Source organism: Vidua macroura, chromosome 28 (assembly GCF_024509145.1).
Source record: "Vidua macroura isolate BioBank_ID:100142 chromosome 28, ASM2450914v1, whole genome shotgun sequence".
In the NCBI taxonomy this organism is placed as follows: domain Eukaryota; kingdom Metazoa; phylum Chordata; class Aves; order Passeriformes; family Viduidae; genus Vidua; species Vidua macroura.
Genome location: NC_071598.1, coordinates 2614340 through 2640783, shown reverse-complemented (window position 1 = coordinate 2640783; position 26444 = coordinate 2614340). Strand labels below are relative to the sequence as shown.

At 42.5% G+C, this 26444-nt stretch overlaps 1 protein-coding gene across 9 annotated transcripts in view; it reads left to right on the top strand.

Moving 5' to 3' along the window:
* Window positions 1-26444, top strand: part of EBF2 (EBF transcription factor 2) — a 120513-nt gene that overhangs the window by 66820 nt on the left and 27249 nt on the right. For all 9 annotated transcript variants that reach the window (XM_054000554.1, XM_054000557.1, XM_054000551.1 and 6 more), the window contains one exon: window positions 23460-23541. In XM_054000554.1, the coding sequence (XP_053856529.1) occupies window positions 23460-23541 (82 nt within the window). The remainder of the gene's footprint in view (window positions 1-23459; window positions 23542-26444) is intronic.

Sequence of the window (26444 nt, the reverse complement as noted above, 5' to 3'; positions counted from 1 at the left end):
GGTTCAAAGGTTTGACTCTGCTCGTTGCAGAGGGCCAGCTCGGAACGTCCCCGATCCCTTCGCATGAGGGCTCAGGCTCCCCTTCCCGGTAACTCGAGATGCTGTTTGCTAAAAACCCTCCTTTTCACAGCGAGGATGCTGCGGGGAGACAAAAGATGATGGGAAAGTCTCAGCTCAGACCCTTTTACTTCGGTGAAAATTTCATTTTAGCCTGTCCAACGCTCTCTGCGGCGCTGCTCCCTCTTGCAATGAGTTTCCCATCCTGCAGCATTCCCGTCCGGAGCATCAGTGGCAGATCCTCGTGGCACTCAGGGAAGGAATTCTGTCAGCTGGGCTGCTCTGAGTGCAGCTCCCGACCTGAAGGTTTCCTATTACACCCGAATATCACCTCTTAGGGCTTATTTTCACTCCTGCACTCCTCAGAATTAATCAATTTTAGTTATGGGCTGTATTTTTTGTTTGCAGGGAAATGGCAGTTTTAGAGGCAATCACAGCTAAGCATTCTCTTGGGCAGCTTTAGATTTTGAGTGAAGATTATCTTAAAATGCCTTTTAAATATTAATTGAGGGGAAAGATACTGTGGTAATTTTTTTGTAATGGGGAAAAGTTATCCAAATGGTCCTTAATTTCTTCTTATTATTTTTCAAGAGTAAGGATAAAGACTTTGTCAAAATTCCATTGTGGATCTTCAGGTATACCGAATTAACCAGTTTTGAGGGAGGGGCCCCCAGAATGCAACCTGCTTGTGTACCACAAAACCATCTCCTGCTTTCTTATTTCTTTCTCCTTATTTCTCTATTATTTTTACGCATTTATTATTATTTAGTTCTCTATTTTTTTTTTTTTTTGGTAATTTAAGCCATTAGGAGATCTGAACGCAAAGTTGTGCTGAGGTTCAAATTCTGTATGAGCTTATTAATGAGAGTTTTATTACAATCTTTTAGTTAATGTTGTGATGAAATTTGCAGTCAAACTAGAGCTCAGCTTGTAAATATTTTCATTTATTCCTGCCACTTAGTATGATTATTTTTTTTTTTTTAGAGAATGGTAGCATTCATTTTTTAATACATTCATTACAACCTAACATTTGATTCAGGCATTTGAATCAAATTTTCAAACACGTGGACTTACCTTCAAGAAATACTTCCCATTCTAGGTATTTTTTCCTGTGAGTTAGATTTCACCAACCACGCTTTTCATTACAAGCAGGACATCTCCATCCTCACTTTGGCCACAAAGTGCATCACAGAACTGAGCACAAAGTGCATCACCAAATTGGACACAAAATGCATCACCAAATTGTGTCTCAGGGAGGACCTGTGAGCTTGGGGGTAGCTATCTTTTATTGTATTTTATTTTTTTCTCCCCTCCTCTCCATGTTCCCCTTCTCCCCCTGCCTGGGTTGCTCAATTCCTCGCAAGCAGAGGAGGTCACAAACGCTGGCGCATATGCAGGAGCCAAACAAATCGCCTTTCCGCGGGGTTGGGTGACATGTGTCACCCCTGTCAGGGCGGAACAAGGGAGGCAAAGCGCCCAGACAAAGGCGGGGGTGGGCCGGCCCCGCCCTGGCAGAGCTGACCCACACGCGGGGCTTTGTGCGGCAGCTGCCGCCGCTCATTGTTCCCCGCGCCGCTCCCCGCCACCCCTGACAACAGCCACTGCCGCTGGCATCCCACCCCGACATCTGTTCAGCTTTATTGATGCTCTCCTGGAGGAATTCCCAGTGTAAACAGGGAATTCTCCACGGGAACCCCGTGTTGTAAAAGGGATGAGCTGCATAATGCAAAGATTTAACCACTATTTAAAGGTGTGACACTTGATTGAGAGTGACTTGATTATTTTTTTCTCTCTCCCTCTCTCCTCAACCACCCTTAACTGTATTTGGCACGAAATGTCTGGGTTGACTCTTTTTTAATTTTTTTTTTTTTTTAATTTTTAAATTTTGGGTAGGATTTCTCCTCCTCCTCTTCCTTTCTCCCCCTCCTCCCTTCTTTTGTTTCATTGTCAGGATAAATGAAAACTAGAAAAGGAGTAACACCAAAAATGGAAGACGAAGTGAAAAAATGCAAAGGTGGGAGAGAAAAACCTAGTTAGTGTGGAGAGGAATCTAGTTACTCCTCTAAAAGCTGTCAAAGCCCACCTACTCCTAAGAGTGACAACAAATGGCTTGAAGATCTTTGTGTCTCTCTACTGAGAATTCCTTCTGAGGGGGCTGGAAACTGGGACAGGATGTTCAACATCCACAGTAAGGGGAATGAAAATCGTGTACTGAGCCATAAAACCTCTTTATTCCTATCCTTTCTCCCAGTTCTTTAAAAGGGAATTCTGTGTGCTTCCATTGTGCCTTGGCTTTTCCCACAAGTAGCAGCAGATCTGCTCCTGTGGAAAATATTTCACTGGATTTTGGCACCCAAAGAGCTGATCCAAAATCCATCCCAGCTGATGAGGATCAGCCCATAGACTGGAACTGGCTCTGGGGCAGGAGATTGGATGCTGAGGTGGCCGGAACAGCACAAGGGGCTGGGAATTGCTGTGTACTCTCATCCAGGGAGCACCGCAAGGAGACCAGAGCTGGCAGTGTTTGGACTGCCTGATTTGTTCAAATAAATATGTGAAAATAAACGGGGATGCTTGAAATGCAAACAGGAGGTTCTCTGCAAATCAGATCAAGCAAAAATGTACTGAAAAAAAAAATCATACTACAAAAGTCCTGCAGAATTTTAACAGGATATAAACTGATACTATTCTGCTGGAATTGCTCTATAAAGCATTGTGTCTCAGGCTGGAGGTCCAGCTGAGTTTCCCCAAGCCCAAACACATGGCTATTTAAATTAACTCTGGATTTGGCCTATAAATCCTCATTCTCTGTTCAATTCTGGTGAATTTTATTGTTTTAAGTTGTGTGTTAGGTATAAAAATTTCTGTTATTGGATGACACACAGGTAGAAGAACAAACCCCCAACAGTGAAGTGTAATAAGAGACACCAAACCTACAGTAAAAATTACACAGAAGGAAATAAAATGTTACAAATGTTTAAGGAACAGGAAGAAGGGTTACAGTAAAGAGAAATCTCTGAAGTCTGAAAATGTTATACTTAAAATCAATTCAAGGTTAGACTGTGTTAGGCATGGAGAATACTCTGTAGTTATTTTGGTTCTTCCTGGGATATAATCTTCCAGGCTGGAGTTTTTATTAAGTTTATGGCATCACTGGGATGAATAAAGTAATCTCAAACTCATAGCAGAAATGCACAGTCTGCATTGGTTTGGATTAATAAAAATTTCTGAGGTGGTTGTTACGAGGAAAAGTCTTAATGAAATGACAACATGAAGTTTTATTGGATTGTCTATAGGATTTCACAGTCAGTTGGGTTTTATTCCATAATTCCATTGGATTGTTTTAAAAATATTGCAAATCTACTGATAGCATCTAATTTTTAAATTACATTTAAATTGGAAGGATCTTATAGGAATTTCTGTTAGGAATCTCTGGCTAAGTTATATTAGTACCTTTTGAAATTCTTTCCAAGAAGGAGGGTAAATGTCTGAGTTTGTTAATAAGGAAAAAAATCCAGAAACATCCTCTTTCCCTCAAAGCCATTGGCCAACTGAGCATCTTTCTGTGGAGCTGATAGGAAATGTGTGCTGGAAAAGATGATCTTCAAGGTCCTTCCAACTGAAACCAGTCTGGGATTCTGTGAAATGAGGGGTCTCAGTGACCAGAGGGATCATCCAGGGCCAGCATAAGTCCTTAGCAAAAAGAGGCAGAGCTCCCAAAAGTCAGAGCAAGATCAGTTCCTGGAGATTATTTTGAAACTAAAACCAGGGTTGTAGGGAAAGAAACAGGAGACTCCTAATGAAGTTACAGAGAGGTGGGTTTGATAGCATTTGTAGGAGTGCCTCTAATTAGAATGTCTCATTTCCCCCCTCACTTCTGCTTCCCTCTTGCTCCTGGGAGTGGAAAATCAGGAATACAAACACCAGGGGCGTTGATGGATGGCCAAAGTCATGGCCAAATCCCACTTTGTGCTTCCTGTACAGCTCAAACTCAAACACAAAGAGAAGCTGCTACTGGAATTCTCCCCAGCAGTCAATCGAGGCCACATTTACAATCGAAAATTCGGCTTCCCCTCAGAACAAACCACTGAAAGATTTAAGGATGTAAACAATTCCCTTGTAAGATTTCTCTGGAGCATGAATTGATTGCTGTTTCATTAGAACCTGCCACTTGCTGGTGTCCTGAAATGCAGCTTTTCTCCCCTACTAGGTGTAAATATTTGGGGAAAATCAGTTTTTTCTAAAAAAAAAAAAAAAATTAGCAAACATTCTGTGTATTTGTCTTAGTGTGGGAAAAGTGACAGGAATAGTGTGTTTATACACTTAATAAATGTGTGTATAGCACCTATATGTGTATGAATGCATATTTGCACAAATCTATTTGCATCCAGGTCAAATAACAGCTGTTATTTTTAGGTTCAGCTTTTATTATCAATTTGTTGGTAGATTCAGGCACTATTTAAAACCAAAAAAACCCTCCAAACCAGAAACCCACATCTGAGCTTTTTCCTAATCAGTTCCCTCATTTTGCTAATATTCTAACGACTGTCAATTTACTTCAGTGGTGCCATTTGCAGAATTTTCCAATTAGCAGGAAACCTGTTCCACCTTCTCCCGTAATTACAGGGGACTCGCTTCACATCAGCTGTGGCCAGACAGCATCTGATGCACTTGCCAAAATCTGTGCTCTGTGGGTTGTGGTGGTTTTTTTTTTTTTTTTTTTTTTTTTTTTTTTTTTTTTTTTTGTTTGTTTTTGTTTGTTTTGTTTTGTTTTTTTTTTGGGGTGTGTGTGTGTGTGTGTGCGTTTTTAACCTTTGCATGAGCTGGCACAGATTTTACATCTCTGTTGTAGGCAGGGATGTCCCTCACTAGTGGCATGTGTCAAAATATCCCAGTAATTCCTGATAAACACACCACAGTGAGAACACAAATACCAGTCTAGCCATGCTTTGATGGGGTGTGAGAGATGCTTAGTGCCTTGTACTGACACATATCTGTGTACAGCTGTGAAAATCAGGTAAATATTCAGTCTCTGCTGTGTTCCACTCACACCAGATAATTCTATTCAAAAAACATCTATTTGGTCACTTTTTGTCATCTTTATCTGCTGGTCTCTGTCACACAATGTCCTGACACTCTCTGATATTACCCCAGCTGATCAAAAAACAATCAACCCCTTTTTTTTAGAGCTGCTTAACCAGCTGATATCACAGCCCTAACAATGGAGCGGCAATAACTATTATTGTTACATGAAAAGAAAATATATTTAATAATAAGCTCATTGATTTTTAACAGCATCTCTGTGTTGCCTAATTGATGGGAAGTTGTATGTTTGTGTAGCCAACGGGGGTTATGAATTAAATATGGTCGTCATTCCTTGAGGGATGCATGTCAATGCAAGAAGGATGGAGGATCTACATCTCCCCCAAGCTAAACAATCCCCTTGTAAAAGACATAGGAAAGCCTGGAATGGGAGGAAGGGGGTGGGTGGGGGAAAGGGAATAAAAAGCATCCATCACTGTTTATTAAGTGCTGCTACTTGAAGGTAAAAGGGGTATTGAACTGTTTTCAAACTGGAAGAAATGTAGCTAAACAAAACAGTGATGGTGATATTAGGCTGGTGACAAATTTTATTCATTTGTCCACATTTATTACAGCAGCAGTTTGGAATGATTTATGCCTCTTGTCCCTCTGAGCCTCTCTGCATATGCATACCCACCAAAATTCAGTGTCTTTGAGTAAGAAAACAAAACTCTTTTGGTGGCAGCCAAAAAAAAAAAAAATCGGTAAAAGCATCTGGAAATCTTGGATTTTAAATTTAAGACACTGAAGAGGCTGGTGATCAGTATTGGTAAAAAACAGGCTCATCTGAAGATGTCTCAAAGTGGGCGCTTGATAGAGAATCTCTGGGCACTTGTGCAGACCTAGGCCAGACTGTGCTTAGTTCGGAGGGATGTGGGCAATGCTGGGGGATGCCAACGACTGGAGTAGTTTATTTTTTGGAGATTTTAAAGATGCTAAGCTCTCTGGAAGCCTAAGTTCCCCAGGTCTTGAGCCTGAAGTGTAAATTAAAGGGAAGCTCTGAGCTCATGACACTCCTGACAAGCAGTGGTAAGCAGAGCGTGGTTCAGTGCTTCTATGAGCCATTTCCAGCGTCTCACTCGTGTGTGTACAGTCTGTCATAGGACCTAAAAACCCCCAAAATGCCCTCCCATGCATTTATTGGTGTGCTTTAATCAGGAGTATTCTGCAGACTGGTACATTTCTCCCCTGAGGTGGCAGTTCTTGGTCTGTAGTGAACACGACGGTTGTTACCTGCCACTTGTAAAATCCCTCTTGCCCAAATTATATCTCATTCCTCCCCCATTGTAGGATGATTTTCTGCCTGTTCAGAAATTCAACTTGGCCAAAGAGGGCAAGTTTTGGTAGGTATCAGTGGGCAGTAACTATTTGACCATAAAATGCATATGGAAGGGAAATTACAGCAGAAACTTTGCTGTCCCCAAGGAAGTTCTGAGGGCTGCTGGACCATCCAAGTCTGGGTAGGGCTTTGTCAAAAATTCCTGTTACAAGGTCTCTGAATCATAAATGCCATTCTATTTTCTTCTGTCTGCTGCTGTTCCATGGTCAGATCTACGATTTTGCTGTGATTAATGGGGATAATGTGATACAGAGCAAAGTTTGGGTGATCGTATATGTGCAGGGCATGGAGTTTGCAAGTATGACTCTGGCTGCAGTAGAATATTAAGCCTTAATCATCACAGAATTCCTGCTTTTAGTAAGAAATGGAGCTGGAGTGGTTGTGTTTGTCAGAGCAGGATTTGTTCTTGTAAACAGCTATGACAAAAACAAAGCCAACGCCACTGGCATGGTAACACCAAGGCTGTGACAGGCAGAGTTTGAAACATTTAGCCCAAAGTTTAGCCCAAGCAGGGAGCTCCCCACAGAATGCTACAGGAAAATGAAAATCACTCTCCCACCCAGAAAAGGAACAAAATGATCATGGTGGGAGGACTGGTTCTGAGAAAGTAGGAGGGTTTATTAACCACATCACAGTTATAATCACATAAAAATCACAGTTTTGAGTAATTTCTTATTGTCAACTTCACCTCCCACTTCAGGCACTCTGAGGTGGGAGCAATCACTGGTAAAACGAAACTTCTGCTGGATCCAAGCAAGGCTTTGAAGCCGATTTCCCCTCATTGTTGGATCCTTAGAGGCTCAGGAAAGGGACTGTTCTGTCTCCTGCTCTTTTATAACTGCTGGGACAGTGAGGCCCTGATCCCTCTTTAAAGGTTCTGGAGAGTGTTTTAGTAAAAATAATTCCTGTCACTGAGAGGCAAAGATGTTCACAAATCCCCAAGCGTGGCCAGCCCAGGCAGTCACAGCCACAGGGAGCCAAACCAAACTATGGCAGGGAATGGGAGAGGTAAAGCCATGTAGAAAAACAATGTCACCTTTTTCCAGAGTTTTGTCCTTTTCTGAGCTCCAGCACAAACAGTGCCAAGCATAATAACTGCCCTATTATTTTTGCTCAGGTGCTCAGGAATATGAGCTTACTCAACACAGAAAGAAAATGAGCAGGCTTTTATTTTATTAGAAAGAAATGCTCTGTTGTGTGTAAAAGACACTTTCCCCCTAATATTTTACTTGCTAATGGGTAAGTACAAAGTAATTATGTAGGACAGATTAAATGGTTTCTAATGCCTCATTTCAAGAATTGTAGTGAATGTTTTCTTAAGCTGTCTTCCAAATTGGTAGTCTAATTAAGCAACAAGAAATTATGTTGGCATTCACTGAATTATTACAAAACCAGAATTTAGACAGTGTAAGGTAGAGAGGAAAAAAGAGGACTGGAGAAGGGAGGGATTTGGGATCTATTATTAGAGGAAATTTTTTAAGTGTCCTGGCAGAGATCGGAGTTTCTGCCTTGGCATTCCTTGGTTTGATGATTTCTTATGAGTGTGATCAATAGATTTAAACCCCAAGAGCTTCAGAGCTGTGGCATGTCCTTGTGAGACAAGTATTAAGACATGCAAATCTTTTAGTTAATCTATATTAAATCCTCATCTTCTAGAAAGAGATATAAGGTTTTGGATCTGGGTCCCCAAGAAAACACATTTTGCAAAAATGAATGTCTGTAAAGTCACTTAACCCTAAATTTCTGTATTGAACTGAATTTTTGGATGTAAGGTCTCACAAGGCAAATGTTGCTGTAACTGTCCTATGAAAAAATTATGCACAACTTCCTACAGAGACCCTTTAGAAGCATCTCCCAGCACTGCCAGTGCAAACCCAACTCAGGCTAGGGTTTTGGGGGCTGTTTGAGTTCACAGCTTTCACCAGAGTTGGAATGGAAATACACTTAGGCGTGAAGTAACTTCACAGAGTTAATTTTCTTGGTAGCAAAAAACACCTTTGAAAATCTTCTGGTCTTTTATGGAACATTTCCCCCTCTCCTGCTGGCTCCTTTTAAGATGGATTTTGGGCCCAGTGGACCATTACTCCTGTAAAATTGCTGTTCCACAGATACTCCAGGAGATACTTCCTAACAGCTCCAAAGGAGCCTTTACAAGGGATTACATCATGATGTGGAGTCATTGAAATCTTTCTGCATATTGGGGGAAAACTCAGTTGTGCAATGGAGTGGAGAGGGAAGAGACATGAGCTGATTTCATGGCGAAAAGTCTTTACCTGCTCTAAATAATTAAAACTTAACAATTTCTGTGTGACTTTACATAGCTGAGAGTATTTGAGAAAATCAGGGAAAAAAACCTGTAAGAAATAGAAAGTTCAAACATCACAGAGCTGTCACCATTTTCAGTTACTGCACTAGAATTTAAGAAGTGATTTTTAAAAATCAATTTATCAAAGCTACTTCAGACCTGAACATTGTGTTACTTCTTCTTATACTGACTTGACTTCAGTGAGGTTAAGGTTGGTTTTTAGAAGGTTCAAACTGAAACAAAATGAGAGGTTAACAATGGAGGCAAAAATTAGAACAGCAAATTCCAGTGCTTTGAGTAGAACCCACATTCCCTCGGACTGAAAGTTTCACTGTCAGTCCTTAAACCTTAAATCAAAGCAACTCTACTTAGGCTTAAGTCAAGCAACAACTGCACCATTCCATTTGGGAGCCTCAGAAACCACCCTTGCTGTTTGATGAGCTTAGTGAGAGGGTCTACACAGTGGAGAAATGGTAATATTACCTTTTAATTTTTTTTTTTTTAAGCAAACCATACAAAGAAACAAAACCTTCTACAATGGTAAAGCTCGGGATCTATTTTCCCTTACAAGTTCTGTGCAGTTTGTGTCAAAACCTTGCTCAGCATGTCTCTGAGTGTCAGGGATTGCACCGATTTAATGTTTTCCAACAAGCTGCACTCTTTCCTTCCCCTAACCCATCCTGACACTGCAGGGACTGAGTCCTTATCCAGCGTCTCATCCTACAAGTTCTCCCTAACGACAGCGTGACTCCCATTTGCCTTCCTTGATGTCTATTTACCATAGCAGCTTCTCAATTATTTAAAATGTAAACATCTGGATTAAATAAATGAAGGAAACATCCAGCAAATGTTTCAGGCACTCGAAAACTTTTCTCCAAGAATTATGGCTGCAGTAGAACTTGGGAAGGGAAAAAAAATCCAAAATTCACTGCACACATCAGACTCTCGTTGCACCAGGGATGTGGGCAGGAGGTCCTAAAGTTGGGAACTGGCAAGAGACCTTTTTTCAGTGGAGAGCACATTGTGATGATGTATCTGGAACAGTACCTTGTTATTTAAGGCATCCAAACAGGAAGATTTTCCAATCAAGAAGCCAACTGTCAGCCATCAATCTGTGTTCTTGTGGATGTGTGTGTGCCTGCACATAAAACATGCAGTACATGTGCACAGAAATTTGTTGGACATCTCTAAGAGATAAAGTAGGTTGGCTTTTCTCCCTGAAAAGTCTTTAAAGTTCAGTTAAGTGTGGGTTTGTGTCCAGCTTTGTCACTGCCAGACTCTTGATGACAGAGCCTCATCTCTGACTTTTACAACACCTTCTTCAGCACCAACCTCAGTCCCTGGGATCTCCAAAAACTGGGGAGGAATATCAGGATTTGAAATGAATGAAGAATGTGTTTGGAAATATCTAGAGCCTTCACATGAGCTCATTAATCTGGTCATAAAGCACAGCCTTGCAGAAGTCTTCCCTTAATGGAATTAAAACCAGTCCCATTCCATGTGGGAATGACCAGCTCTTGGTTATTTTGGGAGGCTGTTGGGGACTTGGGGTCTTTGTCCATCACTGGATGGAGCTGTGTGGTCAGAAACTGGGTGAGGATAGAAAGCTTGGTCACTCAACTTGTCCCAGACTACCTGCAGTGTTCAGCCTCCTGCAATTCCCCTCGAGGAGATGCAGAATCATGGAATATCCAGAGCTGGAAGGGACCCACTGATATAATCCAAACACAATGTTTGTGTTTGCACAAACACCCCAAAATCCCACCCTGTGCATCCTTGGCGTGGTGTCCAAACACTCCTGGAGCTCTGGCAGCCTTGGGGCCGTGCCCATTCCCAGGGGAGCCTGGGCAGTGCCAGCACCCTCTGGGGGAAGAGCCTTTCCCAAAATCCAACCTGACCCTCCCTGACACAGCTCCAGCCACTCCCTGGGTCCTGTCCCTGTCACAGAGAACAGAGAGGAGCTGCAGACCCCGATGAGTCTCCCCTCAGCTTCCTCTTCTCCAGCTGAACAATCCAATGCCCTCAGCTGCTCCTCCTGTGGCCCCTCCAGACCCTTCCCCATCTTTGTAGCTCCCTTTGGACATTTTGAGTCCAAAGCCAGGTCTGTAACCACCATGGAAAAGGGGCCCACTGTATAAAATTTAGGTCCTCCGGGGGTTCCCTGGGTTCCCAGCCAGTCCGGGAAGTGATCCTCAGCTGGCCGGTCCGCAGGGAGGGGTAGATGAAACCCGGAAAGCTCCACCAAATAAAGACGAGACGTCTCCCGAGCAGCAGGATCCGAGAGGTTTATTGTAGGAGAGAGCAGGAGGAGAAGGCAAGGAACAGCAACCTCTCGAAGGGAAGGCTGACTCCGGGGAGCCCAGTACAAGGGCGGGACCGAGAATATAAGGGCAGAGGGATAGGAGTGGCTAGGGCACAAACCAACCAATGGGTAACGGGTAGAGGGGAGGAGACGGGATGGGGTGACATGTAATGAACCAATCGGGATACAGGAGAGGAGTGGCATTCTAACAGGGTCCAATGGGATTAACAGAACAGAAGAACTTTCTAGAACCGGGGAGTGTGTTAAGCTTTGACAGACAGCCTCAACTGGGGAGGGAAACAGCATGTGATTGACAACTTCTGGCTATATTGAAGTTGCCTCCCAAGGGAGGGCGGGGACCCCTCCCACAGCCCACTAATGGGATATTTTTGCATTTGGTGCAAAAAAAGTGCCTCTGCCCTTTCAGTGGGTGGAAGGTCAGGAGCTGAAATTACCAATTGTTAACTTAGGGTCTCTCCCAGCAGCCCTGGGAATGCTCTTGGCTCCTGCCAGAGGGAAAGGCTCTGTAGCTGAACACAAAAACTTCATGAATATACACACAGATATGCTGGGCTGATCAAGGGGGAAATCAAAGCTGTGACCTTCCCCACAAAGCCTGTGCTGAAGGAGCAGTTCCCTCCCCAGAATTGCGTGTCCTGGAGGAGGACTCCTGCTAAAGCCAGCTCTGAACACGTGAGCTCTGTTCGCTCAGGTGAGCGGCAGCTTCTGCATTGTCTGCAGCGATGGGGGAGTAAGTGCTACAAATGCACACCAAGATGAAAGTAATCTCATGCTTCAGGGTGTAAATTGATCACTGGGAAGGTCAAGAAGCAATTTTTCTCTGCTGTTAACATCACTGCACAACGTGGGGTGCATGTGCACACTTGAGGGAGAGGGATGGAAGGGAAGCAATTTCTCCTGTGGCATAAAGTATTGGCCAGGGGCAAAATAACTTCCTGCAACCATGAGTTTCTAGCAAAGGGACTGCCCAAGTGCTTGGATTTTACCTGGCTGGGATTTCTGGGTGCCCAATTTAAAGTGCCTCTAAGGAGTGTGGTTTTGGTGATCTATTTCAGGAATACTTGGGCTGTTTTGGAGCTGAGACTTGGCACTTGTAGTTGCTCTTCTTGCATTAAACCTGTTCTTAGAGCTTGTCCTAGTGCTTCCCACAACCTCCTGCCCTTTCCTACAGCCCCATATTAAGATCCTGAAAAAAACATATCAACTTTCTTCACTGATGTCACCTCTTTGCCTAACAGAGTTTGTACCCCAAAATCCTGCTGCTTTTTTGGTCTCTGTATGTGCTACATCAAAAGGTACTGAAAAGGTTAATTAAATTTTGATGCCAGTACCCAGGGCATGAAAATGATTGCAGTACAGGGTGGGATCACTTTAAATGTACTAATATTTTTACAGCACGTAAGGTATTTTCTTGTTCCTCAAACTCAAGATGGTGCATATATGTCTAAAATACTAAGTCTCTGGAAAACAAGTGGATTTCTGAGGATGTATGTTAAAATATAGGAAAAGGTGAGGTTCAAAGTTCAGAAATTTTCTCTTTAAAGCAAAATGGCATCTCCATACACAGGGAGATGTGCACACACACAATTGTTATCAGGAGTTGAAACAACAAAAAAGTGAAAAATCATTTCAGCTGTATCGATTTCCATGGCCAAAGAACTGGGAAGTGGTGGGAAGCCCTGGACATCAGAAATCTGAAAGATGTGGGTATTGATATTTAGGGTTGGCCTCACGCTGTGGCTGTGAAATCTCTTCTCCTGACAAAACTGGAATAGCTTTAAAGAATGTCAGGGACTTGCTTGTGTACCAGAACCATGGCTCTGGAGATACAGATTCTATTTCTGCCTCAGCCATGTGACCTATGCATCTTTGGGCCAATTCATCCATGGTTTAAAAAAAACAACAAGTGCAGGCAGAAACGTGGAGGGAAAAAATACAGGCCTAATCCTGATTTTTTTATTTTATAACTCATTACATCTTTTCTGTCTGCTGAGTTGGGATATTGGAAGATAAGAAATGGAGATGGATGAGGCAGAGAGATGTTTTCTTTGTTCCCCTTTAACTTCCTTTGTCACCTGGTGGTGTGTCCAGTGGCTATTAAGAAAACAACATCTATTGGGGCTGTCTGTAAATTTATAACACAGAATTGTTAGAGCTGTTCCATGTTCAGTTCTTCAGTCCCATGGTGATTTCATGATATTGCTGTGCTTTGGGAGTGGATAGGATTCCAAGAGTGCAATTTTTCTGTATTTTTAATTTCAAGATGATATTTCTTCCCCCAAAGAGAGACCTTTGTTCAACACGTGCCATTCAAAGCATCTCTCTGCTCTGAGGAGGTTCTGATGAGTTCAAGCACAGCAGAATAATTTCCTGTCTTCCCTGGGCCAAAAAGTTGATTGGTTTGATTTTTATTTTTAAAAGAGAGTGATTTCCTATGAACTGTCCAGTAGGAAATACTAGAAAGAGGCTTGGTTGGCACACAGTGCCAAGAACTTGTCCTGTTTAAGCTTTTATGTTTTCTGTTTATGCAGAACCTAGGTCAATTTAAATGATATATTTATCTGAAGAAGGGCACTTGTCCAAGTTAATAAAAAATAACAGAAACTTCAGGCAGAAGTGCCTGATGAGGATGTTACATGCATTGTTTGGAGCAGACAAGCCACACTCAAAGACTTGAAGTGTTTCAGCATTTGTGGTGAATCAGGAGGTCTTTGTGGTGAATCAGGAGGTCTTGTCACAGATTTTGCTTACTCACAGTTGAGGCAAACACTGGGTGATGTTGATGGTGCTGAATTTGAGAAGGATTGAGGGGAAGACAAAACAAGGAGCAGTAGAGCTGAAATACTACATCCCAAAGTAGGTAAATTAATACAGGGAGTGGGGCTCCAGACAGTGTTTGTAAATAAAATACTCATATTATTGTGGGCACCCTTGTTTGCACAATATTCTGTGTTGTTTTGGGTCTCTCTCTTCCCCTGCATGACTGTTTTAGGAAGATATATTTTAGATCTTAAGACTGGGCTGTTTTAAGCACAAGAGTTCTTTGTGCATCAGTTTGTGGCCTCTAACCCAGCCCATTTAAACCTGCTCTGGCACGTGCCCTTCTCTGCAGTCCAGCTCTCCAACATGAAAACACAACCCTTCATTTTAATCAGTAGAGAGTGAATCCAGTGCTAATAGCACTTAATTGTTTCTCTAAAATGCTCTCGGTTGGTTTTGGCAGCCGGGATGAAAACAATTCCAAATCCCATCAAAGGAGCTGATCCACACCCAGCATGTCCAGGGTGAGGGGTTGAGAGACAGCGTGGGGTGGCAGCAGATCCTACACGAGGTTCTGTCATCCCGCCCTGCTCACTCCGTGATCTTGGAAGGTCCGAGGGGTAAAAGGAAAAGAGAAAAAAAGGAATAAAACAGACACAGAAAATCTTGGTCCATGCCCCTGAAAATAATGTGCTGACGGTCTCTTCAAGCACACACCTCTATTAATCTTGACTTTCTTGAAGCCTGCCCGCTAGTTTGAATTTGTATGCGACATCAAACATACCTTTTCACATATGTTCTTTCCAGATTTTTTTTAACAGTTACTTAGCAGTTTATAGAAGGAAGTGAATGATCTCATCAAGCTGCTTAGAAATTAAAAAAAAATCTGTGCTTATTAATTATGCAGGATTAGTCTAATTATAATTCAGCAAATTAATTAGCGACAGAAGGTGTTCTGAAACATTGGAGTACATTTGCATGTTAAATGGAGAGGCTAGTCTGTAATATATGTAAATTTATGCATGGCTTCATAGTTTAATTTAAAAATTTGCAGCTGCATATGGTATGGGAGCAGGTGAAAAGTCAGTTTTAGTTTAATGATGCTAACAAACATTGGATGCTGTCCTGTCTTAGGGAAGGAATGCGCTGAATGCACCCCTATCTGCCAATCCATAAATCTGTCATAGGAATATAATGTTACACCAATGTTCGGATTCAAGGTCATCTGTGCCTAGACCCAGAAGTACAATAGGTGCAGATCTACCCTCTGAATAGCCCTGGAGAAGGGAGGAGGCAGAATGTGCCTGGATCCTGAGCTGCTGGGATGTAAATCTGCCTCTTTAGCAAATGAATGCACGTTTATTCCACACAGACCCAGTTTGGGGACAGGTCCCTTTACAAATGAGTGAGAGCTCTGACCTGAGTGATAGCCACTCTGGCAGGTGTCAAATGGGATCCCAGCCTCGGTTCCATCCCTAATGTTCACATCAGTGCAGCTCTGTGATCTCCTGGAGTCGCTGGGAAGTTATTTCCAAGTTCTGCATTAACTGCAGGGTCGGGAGTTTTTGTGTGCCTGGCTCTGCCATCTGGCAGCAGCAGTAAAAACCAGCAGAGCCAGCAGAGAGAGGCCACTGGTGTAATTGGTGCTCACTGTTCAGCCTAGCATGGCTCAGCAGACTGAGGTTTTGGAGGGAGATGGGCTGGGAGGATGGAAGAGTCACAAGAGAAAGGAATTGTAGGTTTCTCTTGGTATGGAAAAAAAAATGAGTGGGGATTGGGGTCTGTGCTCATTTAACAACTCTGTCAGCCTTTCTGGGATGTGCAGGGTTTGCAAAGTAGATCTGGAGATAAATTGCACCTGTGCAGAGCTCTGAGGATGAAGTGATACCAAAAATGAGTGGATTTTAGCAGGACTGCAGTGTCCTTGGGCCTGTGTTTGGTGACACAGCCCAGCTCCAAATCTTGTGTGCTGCTGATGCTGGCAAAAGTTTAAAGAACAAGAATTTGGCCATGTTTTTCAAATCCTGCTGGGTGTTATGTGTGGAGGCAATGAGCTCTATGAAATTTGTGTCACTATTCAAAAGAACCAGTACAATCCCAAACGTGGACTTGCAGGAATGGGATGTGGCTGTTGCCTGGGAAAGCTACTGGATCTGTGCGATGGGGCAGACACTGAATTTCTCTGTGCCTCGATTTCCCCGTCCCTGAGATGCACAAAAGCGTTTCCTCCCTGCTGTCCTTTGTGCCTCCCCTCCCCAATAACAATTTCACATCGTGGCTGGGCCGTGCCCAGCACAGTTGGAGCCCACAGACACCATAATAAGCCAGGGAGTATTATCTGAAGGTCCCTTTCAACATCCCGTCAGCCCAATCCTCTCCTCTATTACCTCCCTGCCTATTGACTTTTGATTATGCTCTGGCATTTGGGCCTGTGCCAAATGGCATGAATAATATGGATCTTACAGGATAAATAAGCTTTTACCCATTGTCTTGGAAGTTACTGGAAAGTTTTGGTGTGGGAGGAAAGGGGAAAGCCCAAAGGATAAAGGGGAAACTGCTCAAATTGCAAAGAGTCCTCCAAAGACTTTTTGGAGAACAATTGCAATTACAAACACGCTGTTAGTGTTGTGTTTCATTTTCAATTTGAGCCCATAGAGTTCAATTATTATTTTCATTAATGGTGTCAGGTTTTCATCAGAGTGCACAAACAAGGAGGTTTTCCTTGGAGATTTTGGTTTTTTCCCCCTAGCAAATGTGGCCATGAGAAATAAGTACATTGAATAACGAGAAACAACTGCCTGGGTACCTGGCAGGGCACTCTGCCCCAGCCCTTGTTTCTTGAAAATGGGATCATTTTGCAACAGAGGAAGCATTTATTTACCCCAAAGAGTGTGAATTGCAGTTGTGGGGGTGTGTCCCTGCTCTAGACAAGGAGGACACGATCTGCTTCAAAGATGAAAATTGCAAAACTTATAGAAAATCCACAGGAAAAAAATATCAAGTTTTCTGACACGTTTGGAGGTAGGGTGACACATTGCAGGTTTACATTCAGTTATTATTGGTTTGAAACTAAGCTTTTTTTAAAAAAACCAAACCCATTAGATAAAGGGTGGAGAGAAGTATGTTGTTCCAGGCTGCAGAGAGAGGGGATATTTGAGGAGGAATTGTTCTCTGGCTGAGGGAAAGGACTGGAAGTTGGAGATGGATCCATTGCTGTGGACTTGTGTGCAATATTCCCTCTTGATCCATCTGAAATACAGGCTATTTTCACCCCATGTCTTTAATCCATTGCAGAGAGTGTTACCTACCCAAATGTGAGCAGGACATCTTGGCATAGCAAAAAAAAAAATGTAATTAGAGGCAGTTTTAAGATGGGTTCTGCCGTGCTGTAGTTGTATGGTTGATTTTTAAGTTGGTCAGATCTCTTGGACTCCCTAACCCTGTTTTTGTTCCTTTTTCACACCTGTCTCCAACATCGGCTTTTTTGAGCTCAGGGCCACAGGAAATCAGACACTTCTGCCATTTCAGGGATTAGGCCTTAGATAATGTTCCCATATCAAAACTTAAACTTTAAACCTAAAGTCTAAATTGGAGTGAGTGACTGCAAGAAAAGTCACCTAGAAAAAAGTCTAACCAGACTGAAGAAATTACTTTGAATCAAGGCAAGACGATGGAGAAATGTTTCTTTTTTGCCCCATCAGGAAATGAGGTTTTTGTTGGGTGTAGGAATTACAGGCATAGTGTTAATCCGGTTTCTGGTTTGTTTGTTTGGGGGTTTTTTTGTATGTTTTGTTTGGGTTTTTTGTGTGTGTGTTTTTAGTTGTTTTTTTATAGTTGGGTTTTTTTGGTTGGTTGGTTGGTTGGTTGGTTGGTTGGTTGGTTGGTTGGTTGGTTTTCTGTGCAACTGGAGTCTTTCTATTAAAAAAGCCCCAGGTGACAAATGAGCAGCCAGCTCCTCCTGGCCTAGGCTTGGGATCTCATCATCTGACTCCTGCTCCCTTCTCTCCCAGCGAATCTCTGACAGACTCAGAAAAGTCTCCTGACCTACATATGTTGGTTTTCAAGTTTGTTAAACTGGGTTCACACTTTATGCACAGGAGTTTTGTGAAGATTAATTAGCTGCTGTTTGTGGAGTATCATATAAATACTCTGGCTCTCTGCAATAACCCCACTCGTTTCTCACACGGTGGAAGCTGTGCATTCATTTAAAGTGCCTTTGTGCACTGCCTGATCCCACACTGACTGTAACTCCTGCAAAAAAATGGGAAATTTTCTCATCTACTCCCTAATAATACACCCTGACATAATAGATCGAAATTACTCCAGAGATAAATATTCAGATTACAAAGAAGTCTTCCACTGTGATATTCATTAAAATCAGGATGGTGATATCAAATAAATGCAATTAATTGATTTGAAACACCGACCTGCAAATCTGGCCCTTTGAAAGAAAGGAATTTGAAGTTGTGTGGGGCACTGGGTAGGGTTACTTGTCACACTTATCTCAGAGGTTGCCATGCCAAGACACACACAGGTGAGCGGAGGGGAGGATCTGACCTGATCCAAAATTCCCCTGTTCTGATGGAGTTGGAGTCAGGTCCTCACTGCAATAATAACACTTTTGCAGTTCACAGTATATTTTAATTTAATATTGTTTAACTGATACTCATAATAACAGCTTCTGTTTTTTTTCTTTGTTTCCTTTGTGATGTTTTGGAAGCACTGAATTATTTAAGTGGAGTTGCACCGTATCTTTATATTTTCATTAGGTTTTGGGATTGCAGGATTTGCTGGTAAGCATAATCAGAATTATCCTAGATGGTAGGTGTGTTCTCATGACAAAAAATGACTGAGGCCACAATTCTAAAAATTCCACAGCAACCCCAAAAAGCCTGAATTATTTGCTTTACAAGGGAGAATTTTTTGTTGTATCCAAAATTTTAGGTTTATCCAGAGGCTGTTCCCAACATACAGCCAATGTTGGACCTCTTGATTCTGTACCTCTATTTTATAAAAGGTGGATGAGGGATAAAAATTATTAATTGATTGATTTATTTTTTTTAAATTGCACCTTCTGCTGCATGTGGGACTGAGCTTTAGGACTTCTGCCTAGTCTTGCCAAAGTCACCAGGAAGATTTTTCTGACTCCAGCAGGATTTGATTAAGGTCAATTTGATTCTTTTCACTCATCTGAGGTGGATAATCATCCTCACAGGTGTGGAACATAGGTTCCAGTCCTAGCCAGGTACAGAACATGATTATTTGGGCATAGATAGGCAAGATGGGACTTTGGGTCAAAAACTGCTTTGGAAACAGTTTAACTGATGCAAGACCTGGCTTAATTTGCCCTCATCCTTTCTCCATGTCCATGCACCCCTCAGATGTGTTAGGAGTTCTCCTGGTGCTTCCCCACCAAGGATTGCTCAAGGTATTGCTAAAATATAATTGAGATAACACAGCTGACTTTGCCCTGAAGTGGAAAAGGGGCACTTTAAACCATTCGCCAGCTGAACTCCTGGGCTTGGTGGGAGCTCCCAGCAGGAGGAGCAGTAACTTTTAAAATAGCTCTAAAAAGAGGGAGGCAGATTTAAGGTGGCATTTTGGAGACCTCTCAAGTGCTTCAATCTGTACCCAGTGAGGCCAATGATGACAGAGAGACAACAGGAACAGAAGTCTGTGCTTATATCTTAATTAATTTTATCTCTGTGCATTAAGTCAATCAGCTTTTCTGTAGCAATGCAGAGTTTTCAGGGGTAGTTATTGAAATATGTTTAGATTTTCCCCCACCACCCTGAAATTTTGAGAGGATGGGCCAAGGTCCCTTTGCTTGGCTGGAGCCAGAGTCAGCTGCTAAACTCCCACCTAATTCTGTCCTTAGCAAGGCTAAAGATTGGCCAGAAACATCAAAATCAGCTAATTTCTTATAATTCTGTTTTTAAAAAATTATTATTTTTCATGTATATATAGGTTAAGGCCAAAAACTGGCTAAAGTGTCTCATTTAAAGAAATTAATAAAATCTTTCTGCAATTCTCCGGTTACCCTAAATCAGCTTCATTTAGTGCTAAACCTTCCCTCCTCTTTGCTCCCCCCAAGTCATTTTTATTCTAATGCTGCAATAAATATTAATGCCTTTCCCAGATGCAACATCTTAAACAAAAAAACCCACATTTATACACACACATATGCACATATATATGTATATGGGTATATATATGTATATATGTATATACAACAACCTTCCAAATAGTTCATACAGATGCCCACTTGCAGCTCAAATTTGACTGGAGGAACTCTGAAAAAAAGAAAAAGAAAGGTGTGATTCAGCTGGGAAAACAAAAGGAAGAAAGATAAAAATCCTTGTGTGGACAGCTAAATGAAATTTAATCTAAATTTTGGGGTGATAGGAGGGAAATTGGCATAGTGCAGCATATCCAGTGATCTCCAACAAACATCTTAGCAAAACAAATATAAATTCTGCCACGATGTTTAAGTACTAAAAGAAAACTGAGCTCTTTCTAAATTTTGTAATAACTTAAAGCAGCAAAAATTTCAGCATTTTGAGCTGTTCATCAATTCCAGAAAGTCAAGGCACCTCTAAGACACCTCAGTGGGATCTCCAAATTGCCAGGGTTAAATATCCAGGCTGAGCCTCCCAGGCTCCGTGGGTTTGGATGTGTTTGGTGCAGAGCAGCCGGGAGGATTGGGAACGTTCAGCACTGCGGCAGCTCAGGGAGTGGGGAAGTTTTGTTTTCTGTGGTTTTTTTAATGGCCATTGCCCCCCTCGGCATGAATCAGCCTGGATTTAATTGGAATCCAGCTCCATTTTCAAGTGTGCCGTTGGTTTGTGTTTGCTGGGGATCTGAACCCTGATTTTCTGTAGGCATTTAGCAGAAAAAGGGGATTTTTGTTCCTTGCCACGCCGTGTTGCAGAGTTTGCTCCTGGATGCCGTTAAATGTGCATTTGGAATTTTGGCCTCTCTGTATCTGCCTTTTAGGGGTTGTGTCACTCACAGTCCCCCAGGATCTGTCAACTTCCCAAAATCAGCCCAGCTGACACAGCAAGTTCTCTCCCAAACACCTTTCCCTGCTCATTTTTTTTCATTCTTTGGTTCATGTTGATAATTTTTCTCATCTTAATCCAAAGGGATGCAAGCGTTCAAAAAATTAAAAAATAAGCCGGCCGTTTTCCTGCTTAATTTATTTTATATTTCCTTAGAAGTAACAACTTGTAGATTTTTTTTTTTTTTTTGCGGTTTTCTTGCAGAATCATCAGCCAGCAGTGCATTGATTTTCATATAAAAGTTCCTTGTCTTGGTTAATTTTATAGTTTGGTTTCATTCTGGAGTTTTCCTTTGCACAGGCATATCTCCTATAAGCTGTTTATATATCTGCAAATATTCTTTTTTTTTTATCTCTACGAAGAGGGAAAGATAAAAAGGAGTGTTTGTGAGTAACATTTATGCCTCACATTATCCTGTGAGTCTCCAAGGGTGCCAGCATGCAGGGGATTTTCCCTTCTGCAAACGTTTTTATGGATAAAATCTCACCAAAAAATCTCACCAAATCTTTCATATAAAAGAGGTCACAGGTTTTAGCAGGGACTCGACAGGACTTATTTAACAAAATATATTCAGTGCTTCTCCCAGGGCATGAAATTCAGTAGGATTTTTAGTTTGGAAGCCACGGAGGTGCCCAGAGCTCTGTTGGCAGAAGTTGCCCTCTGAGAGCTGAGCACTGACACCCCTTTCCTGCTGAACCTCAACGTCCTGCTGAAGGGAGACCTGAAATGAGAAGGAAATATGGAGAAAATAACACTCTCACCTTGAGAAAATAAACATTTTTAAAATATCTAATATATTTGTGAGATATTTAAGGGAATAATAGTTAAAATTAGAACATTTTAATTGAAAAGGGTCCCTGGCTAGAGTGGATTTTGGGCAGTGGTTTTACATGGTAAAATTTGTGTCTTTTTTGTGGGTGAGGTTTTTGGAGGGCTTTGGTTTGTTCGAGCAACACCCAAATGGATCCAACCCGTGGCTTTTTCTTTGTATTTTGGGGCAGATGGAGGAGAAATCTTGTGGTGGGAGTAGTGCAGAGAAAGTGGCACTAACAAGGGAGAGCAGATTTCTGTGTTATTGTCTTGTGTTGGGGCTGGTTTGGAGGGTGTTGTTGGTAAACCCAGGAAATATCCATCTTTCTCCTTTAAAGTTCTAATTCTAGGCATGAATGTGTGAGTTCTGAAGGGACTTAGGGACTGCGGTAAAAAATCGTTGTCATAGTAACAGAAAGGGAAATAGGCCTGGCTCACCTGGGACTTTAACTTACTGCAAAAGCAGATTTTTTTTTTTTTTTTAAAGGAAAGCACTCGGCAAGAGAAATAAATAAATAACTTGTTCTTTGTATTCGAAATCAATTCTTCAACTATTTATTTCTTCTTGTATATGACTCTTTTTCCTTCTAAATCTATCTCAAAGTCTTTGATTTATTTTTTTAATTATAATTGTTGCAGTTAAACCCATCTTGTCTGACAAATAGAAACAGAAAGAATCACAGAGAATATTTTCATTTGCAATAGAGGATGCCAAAATATTTCTTGCTTATGCCTAAATTTTGAAGATTGTTTGTTTTGTTTTTAATCCAACAACTGTGGCTTTTCACACAATTTCTTTACCTCTGAAATGTCCAGATTCAATCAGAAAACAAAGGGGTGAATCCTTTCCTCTGTGGATGTGAGACAAAATTTGGTGGAATAGCTTAGAGAAAAATTCCTGCTTAATATTTCTAAATTCTAAGGTCTCCATGCAGTATTGGGTGAGTCACCAAACAGGCTGGAGATTCAACTTGGGTATATGACAAGCTAAACTCTACAGAATAATAAACTATATAAAGATGGGTGTATGTGACAGGGCAAAAATAATTGGCACGAGAACTTTGTGGGATATTAATGGGTTTATCTGCTCGGACAGCGTGAGCTGTCATGTTTCACTTGAGCTCGTGTTTTCCTTATCCTCCCTCAAAATCTAGGTAGGAACAATCTGGGCTTTTGGCAGTTCTGTTCCTCTGCTATTGTGACAGGAATCTTCATCAGAAAAAAACATCATCAGGATGAAACCTCATCAGAGTCTTCTCTGAGCTGTGTTTGCTCCTGGGTTTTTCATACATTCCAAGTCATTCCAAGGCTTATCTGCCTTGGAGTTGCCCTGTTGGTTTTGTGGTTTCCACAATACCGTTGTCCTTCTATATTGTTTCATGGAAAGTCCCTCCAGACAGCCAAAGAAAGACTTTGAATGTGAGGGAGAGATAAGGAAGAGACTAAAATTGTGTGGTCAGACCTGCAGAGAGGGAGTGGGTGTAGATCAGAGGAATTACATTCACTTACACCACGGTGGATTTCAGTCCCACTGGTTATACTTTACCTGTCGTTTTTTGCAAATTCCATTTATTAGAGTTTGGTTTGTTTGTGTTTTGATAAATTCTTGTAGTCCTGTAAGATCCACTATCATGCAAACTACTTCATATACATCTTAAACCAGAATATAACAACACCTTTTGCTGTGGTTAATTGAAGTGATGTTGTTCTTTCTCTTTCCAGATTCTTCCTAAAATTTTTTCTCAAGTGCAATCAGAATTGCTTGAAAACAGCAGGGAACCCAAGAGATATGAGACGGTTCCAGGTAAGTCTTATAAGGCTCAGCATTAACCTGTCTGCCTCTGTTCTTCTTTTCCTTTCCTGTCTCCTCTCTCCTGCATTGTTCCCAACAAACATGATGACTAATCTGTGAAAAGCCATATTAGACACTGTTAAAGTATTTCTCCATTTGTTGTGTTTAAACCTTTTCTTTCACTTTTTCTTTTTTTCCTTCCCTCTTTTTCCACCCTAAATCCCCAGGGGGAAGTGCTGTACTGTACCAACCAGCAGTGGATATTTGATTTGACACCCTCGGGCAAAGCACTCGCACATACAGCTGCCCACAGCAGGGATCGTGCTTGTGATATTTAGATGCCTCAGAATTTTTCAAAGTAGCTCTGTACATGCTACACAAGCAACCTCCTCATTTCCTACCTCTTTCCCTGTTATTTTTTGCTTTCTAACACTCTCACATCCTCCCTTCAGCTTCTTTAGCAACAAACCAAGAAGCCAAAATAGTGATGGTCACTTTAAGATCTCACAGCAAAAGCAACAAGCCCCGTGGGAATGTGACCCAGCTGCTTTGCAGTGAAATCTGCCCCTGCACTGGGAGCTCCAGGTCACAGAAACACGAGAGGAGAGGAGAGGAGAGGAGAGGAGAGGAGAGGAGAGGAGAGGAGAGGAGAGGAGAGGAGAGGAGAGGAGAGGAGAGGAGAGGAGAGGAGAGGAGAGGAGAGGAGAGGAGAGGAGAGGAGAGGAGAGGAGAGGAGAGGAGAGGAGAGGAGAGGAGAGGAGAGGAGAGAGGAGAGGAGAGGAGAGGAGAGGGGAGGAGAGGGGAGGGGAGGGGAGGGGAGGGGAGGGGAGGGGAGGGGAGGGGAGGGGAGGGGAGGGGAGGGGAGGGGAGGGGAGGGGAGGGGAGGGGAGGGGAGGGGAGGGGAGGGGAGGGGAGGGGAGGGGAGGGGAGGGGAGGGGAGGGGAGGGGAGGGGAGGGGAGGGGAGGGGAGGGGAGGGGAGGGGAGGGGAGGGGAGGGGAGGGGAGGGGAGGGGAGGGGAGGGGAGGGGAGGGGAGGGGAGGGGAGGGGAGGGGAGGGGAGGGGAGGGGAGGGGAGGGGAGGGGAGGGGAGGGGAGGAGAGGAGAGGAGAGGAGAGGAGAGGAGAGGAGAGGAGAGGAGAGGAGAGGAGAGGAGAGGAGAGGAGAGGAGAGGAGAGGAGAGGAGAGGAGAGGAGAGGAGAGGAGAGGAGAGGAGAGGAGAGGAGAGGAGAGGAGAGGAGAGGAGAGGAGAGGAGAGGAGAGGAGAGGAGAGGCTCTCATGCCCTCACCTTTTAGGCAGCACTGTTTAATAAATAAGTGTTTCACCTGTAGCTCAGCCCCTGTCAAAGTGGCAAGGGAATGGTCCAGCTTTGACCTCTGGGATGTGCTGTCAGGTCACCTGGGAAGGGTGAGGAGAGTGGGGCTGGAAGTGACTCTGGGGCAAGGCTGAGCCACAGCCATGAAATCAGGTGCTTGGGCTGTACCCCAGCTTTTCTGGGTGACCTTGGATGAGCCATTTTCCCTCTCTTTTCATCTCTGATTCCAAATGGGGTTGCTTACATCAGTTTCCTTATTTATAAATGGAATTAAAACTCCACAGGAGTTTAGAGAGTTGCTTCAGATTTTCCATCAAAATGTGTTCTCATAGAAAAAGTGATTTTTATTTTCCTTCTGCTTCTCCTAGCAATGAAAATTTTAATAATTAAAAAAAAGTTTCATCTTTTACAAGAAATCCTGCAAAACAAAATCTTCTGAAAGCTCAGAAAAGATAAGGAAATGCAGGCAAAAAAAAAAAAAAAAAGTTTTATTAGCTTTTTGTTTGGAGCATGAAGAAATTTAAGGAAAAAATCCTGACCAACCTAATTTTTTTCACCAGTAGTTTAAAGAGACTGCAGTGACTTCTTCACTCTGTGTTTTTTAGAGATGATAAGACATGAGAAAAAAAGAGGTGCTCATTGTTAGGGAATTTATACTGAGGTTTTTTTCAAGTGGCAATTTCCATAAAGAAAAGAACCAGCAATTAGTTATCATCTGCCAAGAATGCTAAAAAATCTGGAAAGCAAAAGAAAACCTCTTTTACAGCATGTAAACACATCTTGTTAGCTTTTGGAGCCAGCAAGAAGAACTGATTGTGGAATGTCAAGAAACATAAATAGTCTCCTTTTTTTTGGAGCTTTGTTTTGAATTTGTAAAAGAACCGTGCCCAGGGCTCTCCTGATTAACACCTGGGGACCTGAGGCACTGCCATAGTACACAGACTATTGGTTGTAACTGCCAAGAGAGAAATTCAGGACCCAAACACATCAGAATATTGGAGAAATTCAGCTCTGATTTCAAACCCATGCTGGCTACTCCCAAAAAAATCCTCAAATCCTTGATTTCCATCAGATGCTGAGCTGAAGGAGGAGTTTGGATCTAACTTTTCTGGGGGAGCAGAATTATTGACACCCTCTAGCATTACTGACATTATTGACATACCTAGCATTATTCTTGGCGTCACCTCACCTGAACGGGGATGTGACAGAGCCCAGCAGCCTCAAATGTCTAGGGAAACCTTAAACAGGTAAACTGAACCAAATCCTGCAGGGTCACGTGGATGAGGATGGAATTCCTTCATTCCTCAGCCCATCCACCTGGCAGCTCTCCTGTATGGGAGAGAGCCCGGCCTTGCTTTTGATCTCTGTACCAAAATCAGCACTTTATTGAGGAGAATGAGCTGGGATAGACTCCTCTGCCTCCAAACATGCCAAGCTGGGAAAACAAAGCCATGTGAAACTCCAGGGTTCTGTTTCTCCAGGATAACTTCAACTCCTCCTGCACATTCAGTATATGGGAGTTCGTCCCCTTTGAGTCTCAGTGTGAGAGTTCAGTTCAGGGTCCCAGATTAATCAAGATCAGGCTTTAAAACCACTAAGTTC